The 8,209-nt window shown below is 55.0% G+C and overlaps 1 protein-coding gene across 3 annotated transcripts in view; it reads left to right on the forward strand.

Moving 5' to 3' along the window:
* The window catches only part of SEMA4B (semaphorin 4B), a 42,423-nt gene extending 34,483 nt beyond the window's left edge, over window positions 1-7,940 (forward strand). For 2 of the 3 annotated variants that reach the window (XM_069560326.1, XM_069560327.1), the window contains 8 exons: window positions 45-196; window positions 1,500-1,681; window positions 1,790-1,940; window positions 3,204-3,414; window positions 3,501-3,616; window positions 3,835-4,001; window positions 5,902-5,981; window positions 6,246-7,940. In XM_069560326.1, coding sequence (XP_069416427.1) covers window positions 45-196; window positions 1,500-1,681; window positions 1,790-1,940; window positions 3,204-3,414; window positions 3,501-3,616; window positions 3,835-4,001; window positions 5,902-5,981; window positions 6,246-6,988 — 1,802 coding nt within the window. In that variant the 3' untranslated portion in view covers window positions 6,989-7,940. Of the gene's footprint in view, window positions 1-44; window positions 197-1,499; window positions 1,682-1,789; window positions 1,941-3,203; window positions 3,415-3,500; window positions 3,617-3,834; window positions 4,002-5,901; window positions 5,982-6,208 lie in introns of all 3 variants that reach the window. The other variant, XM_069560328.1, reaches the window with a different exon arrangement.
* The last annotated feature ends 269 nt before the right edge of the window (window positions 7,941-8,209 follow it).

Below are 8,209 nucleotides of genomic sequence, written 5' to 3' on the forward strand. Positions count from 1 at the left end.
GGGATCACTGGGCTGATGGTGCTCCCCACCTGCCCCCCCCACAGACCCAGCATTTATGGCCTCAGCCTACATTCCCGAGAGCCTGGGCAGCTCGGAAGGGGACGATGACAAGATCTACTTCTTCTTCAGAGAGATTGGCCAGGAGTTGGAATTCTTTGAGAACACCATGGTGTCCCGCATCGCCCGTATCTGCAAGGTGAGGGGGCTGGGCCACCCCAGAGGTGGCCTCCTCCTGTCCTCCAGAAGGAACGGCTTGGCTCCTGGCATCTCTCTTTTTCTCTTGAATTTTTGGCTGAGCTACATCTTCACTGCTTCCCGGGCTCATCTCTAGTTGCGATGAGCGGGAGCTTTTTCTCTAGTTGGGGTGCACGGGCTTCTCATTCCGGGGGCTCCTCTTGTTGCAGAGCCCAGGCTGTACTCACAGCTCAGTAACTGTGGTACACGGGCTTAGTTGCCCTGTGACATGTGGGACCGTCCTGGACCAAGGATCAAATCCATGTCCCCTACTTTGGCTGGCAGATTCATAACCACTGAACCAGCAGAGAAGTCTCCTTTTAAGTTAAAATGTGTTTTTTTCTTATTTAAAAGAAATGTGAAAACATAGCAAAGTACACACAAAAATCACAAGATAAAGAGGCAGCTTGGTATGGTGATTAAGAGTGTTGACGCTGGAGCCCAGCTGCCTGGGTTCAAACCCTGCAGGTCGTGTGATCTTGGGCAATTTCCTTGCTGAGAAATCTGTTTCAGTTCCTGCCTCTGTTCAGCATGTAGGGTGCTTGGAAATGTGCTGAGCAACCACTAGGTGGTGACTGTCGGTGTTACAATCTCCTCCTTCCGCAAGAAGTGACCACTGTTAACAATTTAGAATGTTCCTTGCTAACCTTTATTCTTTTGCTCACGTGTAAAGACTTACATATTTGTATTATGTAAAACCACGTGCAAACAAAGAGATACTATAATGCAACTCTTTAGCCTCCCTTTCTGCTCAGCAGTAAATCGTGACATCTTTTCATGTTTGTAGACAGAGTTCCCTTCGTCCTTTTTTCTGGCTCCTTACAGTTAGGGGAGCACTGTCATTTACCTACCCAGCCTTCTGGCAAGGGGGAGCTGAAGGCTGGCACTTCAAGTCTTTTTTTTTTAATTTATTGTTTATGTGAAATTTAGATCTAGCTGGAGGCATGCTCTCTCTCTCTCTCTCTATGTACGCGCACACACACACACAGACACACACACAGACACGCACGCACGCACGCACATGCCATGGGATGCAATATGTGGGATCTTAGTTCCCTGGTCAGGGATTGAACCAGCGTTCCCTGCACTGGAAGCATAGAGTCTTAACCACTGGACCACCAGGGAAGTCCCCTGTCTTCTTGATTTGAGATGAGCTCAGGCCTGGTGTTGTGTCTGTCGGGCCCTTCCTGGTGTCCATCTCAGTCACCGCTGGGGAGGGAAGCGAGGAGCCGTCCCTGAGCCCAGCCCCTCTCCCCCTCATGCAGGGTGACGAAGGGGGCGGGCGCGTCCTGCAGCAGCGCTGGACGTCCTTCCTGAAGGCACAGCTGCTGTGCCTGCGGCCTGACGACGGCTTCCCGTTCAACATGCTACAGGACATGTTCACGCTGACGCCCCGACCCGAGGACTGGCTGGACACCCTCTTCTATGGGGTCTTCACATCCCAGTGGTGCGCCTCCCAGGACCTAGCTGGGAACGGGCCGGGTGAGGGGTGAGTGTCTGGCCTCACTGTGAACCCCAAGGCTCTTGGGGCTCATTCAGCCAACTTCCTCGGTAGGAACGGGGGGACCACGAAGAGCTCTGCCGTCTGTGTCTTCACCATGAGGGACGTGCAGTCCACCTTCAACGGCTTCTACAAGGAGGTGAACCGCGAGACGCAGCAGTGGTACACAGTGACCCACCCAGTACCCTCGCCCCGGCCGGGTGCGGTGAGTGCTGCTCCCTGCCACAGGGCAGCGTGCTGGGAGGGTGGGTCCACACCCTGTGCTGGGCTGGCTTGCTTTCTCTAAGCCTGTCGTCTCATCTTGACAGTGGGGGCAGAACCCAGGGCTGCTTGTCTTTCCAAGTTCGACGTGACCGTGGATGTCAGGATGGCAGTGGGCTGGGCAGGGCTGTCCCATCAGAGCGCTGCCTGCAGCGTGCCTCTCTCCCACTCCACTGTGAGCTCCTTGTTGAGTGGCCGGCCGTGGGCAAATGGTCCTCTCTTCTTTCCTTCCAGCCTCATGGGCTCTTCATAAAGCAGACCTTGAGACAAGGATGTAGGTGCTGGCAGTTTCTAGGGGAGCTACTCCCCAGAAGCAGCAAAGAGGGGACAGGATTGTGGAGGGAGGGGTGGAGCCAAGAAAGCGGGGGTCACAACGCTGCTGCTGCTGTGGGCGCCTGGAGCTGAGGCCCTGGGGCCCTGGGAGGCTATGTGGAGTACATCTCAGCGTTGTCCCCCTGGGGTGTTTGTTACCAACTGCTGGGCCTCAGTGATTGAAGGTCATTCTGGGATGTGAATTCCCGGAGCTGCTGCAGAGAATGCCCCACGACAGAGAGAATCAGGAACCCTTGTGCTGTCGCTCAGTCGTCTCCGACTCTGTGTGACCCCATGGACTGTAGCCCGCCAGACTCCTCTGTCCATGGGGATTCTCCAGGCAAGAATACTAGAGGGTTGCCATGCCCTCTTCCAGGGGATCTTCCCGACCCAAGGACTTGAACTGGGGTCTCCTGCATTGCAGGCGGATGCTTTAACACCTGAGCTATCAGGGAAGCCCAGGAAGCCTCTGGCAATACGGCAGACTAACTGCAGGCACCCTGTGGCCCCTATGCTAGGACACCTGCTCAGCCTGGGCTTCTTGAGAAAGGAACTCTCTCACTTCCTGCTGAAAGGATGCTACAGGAGCAGAAAGTGCGGTCATGCCCAGGGGACGGGGTGGGGGAAGGATGGGCAGGAAGGAGAGATGGTTGGTGGGCAGAGAGGAGGAAACCCTGGCAGCCAGGGCCCATGGCCCCACATCCTTGGACCTGCAGATAAGCATGTTGGCTCCACAGAACTGGAGAGCCATGCTGTGGCCTGGCTTCTGAGGGTGGGGGAATCCCTGCTGTCCACTGGGGAGGCAGGGCTTGGCAATCCCGGCAGGATCTGTAGAACACCCATCCTGTTGGCCACCCCAATGCCTCCCATCTCAAACCAATGCCTTCTCCTTCAGTGCATCACCAATAGTACCCGGGAGAGGAAGATCAGCTCGTCGCTGCAGCTCCCCGACCGTGTGCTGAACTTCCTCAAGGACCACTTCCTGATGGACGGACAGGTCCGCGGCCGCATGCTGCTGCTGCAGCCCCAGGCCCACTACCAGCGCGTGACTGTCCACCGTGTGCCGGCCCTGAACCGTGCCTACAATGTCCTCTTCCTGGGCACTGGTGCGTGCCCACCGCAGGCGGGCTGGGGGTCGAGGGGGCACGGGCAGCAGGCTCTTCACAGGGCCTGAGCAATGTCCCTATTGCAGGTGATGGCTGGGTGCACAAGGCGGTGAGCGTGGGCATCTCAGTGCACATCATCGAAAAGCTCCAGGTCTTCCCGGCAGGGCAGCCTGTGCGGAACCTGCAACTGGACGCCGACAGGGTAAGTAGAGGAGGGAGTCCAGGCAGTGGGCTTGGGGTGCCCCGCCCTCCTGCCCTAGCCAGGTGGAAAGATCCAGGCTCCTGGCATGCGCTGTTGGAATGTGGGGAGAGGGGCAGGTGCATGAGAAGCGGCTCCCAGGAGGTGGCTTTGTGGGGCACTGGAGCCGGGTATAGCTGTGGGAGCCGGGGCCTGCCTCCCATGCTACGTGTCTCTTGCAGGGATTGCTGTACGCTGCCTCACACTCGAGCGTAGTCAAGGTGCCTGTGGCCAACTGCAGCCTGTACCAGAGCTGCAGGGACTGCCTCCTGGCCCGGGACCCCTATTGCGCTTGGAGCGGCTCGAGGTGTGCGTCCATCAGCCTCTACCAACCGGAGGTGGCGTCCAGGTAAGAGCTCATTCGGGCCCCTTCCCCTTGTCCCTCCTGGCGCACCCACCTCCAAGTGTCTCTGCTTTAGACCCTCTGTGGAATCACCACACAGCCTCATTTGTGCCCGCTGTCTGGGCATCATTTTTTTTAATAACTGTATTTATTTATTTTTGACTATGCTGGGCCTTTGTTGCTCTGCGGGCCTTGTCCTGGTTGTGGCGAGTGGGGGCTGCTCTAACTGGTGCACAGGCTTCTCCTTGCAGTGGCTTCTCTTGCTGGGGAGCTCGGGCTTCAGTAGCTGCAGCTCTCAGGCTCCGGAGCACAGGCTCAGGAGTTTGTGGTGCACAGGTTGCTTCGCAGCAGGTGAGACGTTCCTGGACCAGGGATTGAAGCCGTTATCTCCTGCGTCAGCAGGTGGATTCTTCACCACTGAGCCAGCCACCAGGGAAGCCCTGGGCATAATTATTAATCAGCTCCCTTCCTGACTCTCAAAAGAGTTGTAATTCAGACAGTAAATTATGTTTGCCTTACCCGTCTGTAAAGCAGGGACAGGATTTGGTAGTTAGTATGAAATGTCATGGCTGTGAAAAGATTTGCTGGAGAATGTGAATTGGCACGGGAATGTAGTTAAATAACAGAAAATAAGGGCTCCATAACAGTCCATTAACAGACCCATTAAGGGACTTCCTGGTGGTCCAGTGGTTAGAACTCTGCTCTTCCACTGCAGGGGATGAGGGTTTATTCCCTGATCAGGAGACTAAGATCCCGAAAGTGACGTGGCCAAAAACAAACCAATTAAAAATTGTTTTCAAAATAACTTATTTTGTCTAAGAAAACTTAGACAGTAGAGATAAGCACAAACAAAATAAAAACTACCCAAATTTTACAACCTAGAGAGACTTAGATTTAATATATATCCTCCCAGATTTTTCCACATATGTGTAATATAAACAAAAATACTTTTTTTTTTTAAACTTAAAAAAAAAAAAAAAAGATTGTTTGGCTGCAGTTGGTCTTTGATCTTTGTTGTGACATGTGGGATCTAGCTTCCAGACCAGGGATCAAGCCCAGGCCCCCTGCATTGGAAGCTCAGGGTCTTAACCACTGCACCATGAGGGAAGTCCCAAATACATGCATTTTAAGTAAAAATTGGATCTGTCCTATTTGTAGTGTCTGTATTTCACTCAAGGGTATGCCTGTTTCCAGTTTTATATTTTAAAGCATCACGTGTGTGTGTGTACACATATGTATACCTGAAAGGACACTCAAAAAAAAATGCCACCATTATTATTGAATGGGTAATTGCGTTTTTTTAAATTATATTTTAGTTCCATAAAGTTTTGTTTTGTTTTTAATACTTATGTATGTATTTGGTTATTCCAAGTCTTAGTTGCAGCATGTGGGATCTAATAGCCTGACCAGGGATGGAACCTGGGCTCCCTGCATTGGGAGCTCGGACTCAGCCACTGGACCACCAGGGAAGCCTCTGATTGTGACTTGTGTAATGTTTGGTTGAGTTTGTGCTTGGTTGAGGTCTGTATTTTCCAAACTTAAGTCAGTGCCTGTGTTTTGCTTTAAAAGAGACAGATATATGTTAATACGTACAGATTCGGCTGCTCTTCCAGGTGTTCCCTAGGGGCTCACTGTGCTTTTGTGATTAAGGAAGTATCACAGCAACTTTTAGATGAAGTAAATACTGTGTAGACAGAGGAGATGCCAGCTCTGTCTCCAGAGCCTGTGGGCTGGGGAATTGCGAAGGGAGGCTGCCTGCCTTTCACCCCTGCCTTGGTCCTGGTGGTCCTTCCCCAGGCCCACGTCTGCAGGGCTGTGTGACAGTGCGTACTGCACGGAGGAGGAGGGGGGCAGATGCAGGCTGGTGGGGTTTCCTGGCCCATCCCAGACTCTCTTTGGTCCCTAGGCCGTGGATCCAGGACATCGAGGGGGTCAATGCCAAGAACGTCTGCAGCCCTTCCAAGGCCCGGGCGTCTGTACCAAAAGGTAAGGTGCCCCACCAAAAGGTGGTGGAAAGGCAAGTCTGCCTGGCAGGCTCCTGCAGCCTCTGATGGGCGTAAATGCCTTTCCTCACTTGCTCATCCCTCTGGCACCAGAAGCAGTGTCCTGGCAAGTGAGACCCACAGTTCCCAAAGTCCCCAGGCTGCCATTACAGCAACGAGGCGCACAGCCTGGAGGTGGGTGAGTGAGCCTGGGGCGAATGGAGACACCAGCCCCTCCTTGACTGGGAACTGCTTTTTCTGCCTGCAGGTGAGAAGCCCTGTGAACAGGTTCGTTTCCAGCCCCACACAGTGAACACCTTGGCCTGCCCCCTCCTGTCCAACCTGGCAACCCGGTTCTGGCTGCACAATGGAGCCCCCATCAACACCTCGGCCTCCTTCCGCGTGCTGGCCACTGGGGACCTGCTGCTGGTGGGCAGCCAGCAGGAGCTGGGACTGTTCCAGTGCTGGTCGCTGGAGGGAGGCATCCAGCAGCTGGAGGCCAGCTACTGCCCGAAGGTGGTGGAGGACAAGGTGGCCGGCAGTGCGGACCAAAGCGGCAGTGTGCCCGTCATCATCAATACATCTCGGGTGAGCGCACCGGTGGGCAGCCAGGCCAGCTGGCGCATGGACAAGTCATACTGGACGGAGTTCCTGGTGATGTGTGTGCTCTTCGTGTTTGCCGTGATGGTCCTCATCTTATTCTTCCTCCACCGGCATCGTGGTGGTATGAAGGTCTTCCTGAAGCAGGGGGAGTGTGCCAGCGTTCACCCCAAAACCCGCCCGGTGGTGCTGCCGCCTGAGACCCGGCCGCTCAACGGCGTGGGCCCTCCTGGCACCCCGCTTGACCACCAAGGCTACCAGGCCCTGTTGGACAGCTTCCTGAGGCCCCGAGTCTTCATGGAGTCAGAGAAGAGGCCACTGAGTGTCCAGGACAGCTTCGTAGAGGTGTCCCCGGAGTGCCCCAGGCCCCGGGTCCGCCTGGGCTCTGAGATCCGGGACTCGGTAGTGTGAGAGCAGACTTCCGGAGGCGGCCTCCCTTTGGGGCCCCCGAGCGCTCAGAGCCAGTTGACTGGACCTCTGCTCCTCCTTGTGGAAGAAGCCGCGGTGTCCAGCCCTCAGGAGCGACAGAGCCCGCTGCCAAGTAGCAAGGCCCCCCACCCCCCTCCACCCCAGATGGCCATGTCCCTGTGGGTCCTGGCTGAAGATGGGGGCCTGCCCAAGTGAGCAGATGCTCCTTAAGTGAACTGAGCCCTTTGTTTAAACAGTCGAAAATGTGAAACAGGAAAAGAGAGACAAGATGACGCCACACACGTGGCCAGCCCAGTGCCCAGCTCCCAGCTTCCAGATTGGAAGGATGCATCCAAAGTGGCTGTGTGAGACAGAGCTGGAAATGGCGCACCAACTGGCCTCTTCCGCCTTCCCCGACTGTCACAGCTGCCCCTGCTCACTGCAGAGACGGGGGCCAGCTTGGGCTCCAAGGGGGCCAGCCTTCTCAGCTGGCCAAGTCCTTGCAGCCATCATCCTGTCACCTCAGGGACCAGAGGGCCACACTGGCCCCGCAGCCCTCCCAAGGCCCTGGGCTCAGGCCCACCTCCTCCTGGACTTTTCCGGCCTGTATCAGGCTGCGGCCACATTAGAGTGACAGGGCAGCGCCAGTCCAGAAGAGTCTATGTCGATGAACATCATCCCCCGGAATTCTAGGAAGAGACTGCTGCCTGCCTTCCTCCAGCCTACAAATCTGTGTCCCTTTTTCCCATACCTGCCCTGGCCTTCAAACCCAGCCCCCAGTTCATCCCCACACCTGCAACCTCCACTCTTAAGGGACAGCTAAGCCCATGCATCACTGATAACTGCCCAGCACAGGGACCCTGAGTTTATGTGGGTTTTATATATATATTTTTTTTAAATAAAAATGCACTTTACTTTTTTTTTTTTTAATAAAATCTAAAGAATTGAAATTGAATCCTGGGCCCTTCCTCTGACAGGACTGTTGCTTTTTGAGGTTGGTCCAGTTCTCTGAGTTCTGGGAGGCTCTAGGCCGCCTCTTTCGGGTGCTAGTGGGCTTAACGCCAGCCCAGCCTGGCTGACCACATCTTTCCACGGAGCCAGGTTCATTTTTCTCTTGTTTTCGGCTGTGCTGGGTCTTCGTTGCTGTACAGGCTTTTCTCTAGTTGTGGCAAGTGGGGGCTACTCTAGATGTGGCACGCTGGCTTCTCACTGCAGTGGCTTCCC

Source organism: Ovis canadensis, chromosome 18 (assembly GCF_042477335.2).
Source record: "Ovis canadensis isolate MfBH-ARS-UI-01 breed Bighorn chromosome 18, ARS-UI_OviCan_v2, whole genome shotgun sequence".
Lineage (NCBI taxonomy): Eukaryota > Metazoa > Chordata > Mammalia > Artiodactyla > Bovidae > Ovis > Ovis canadensis.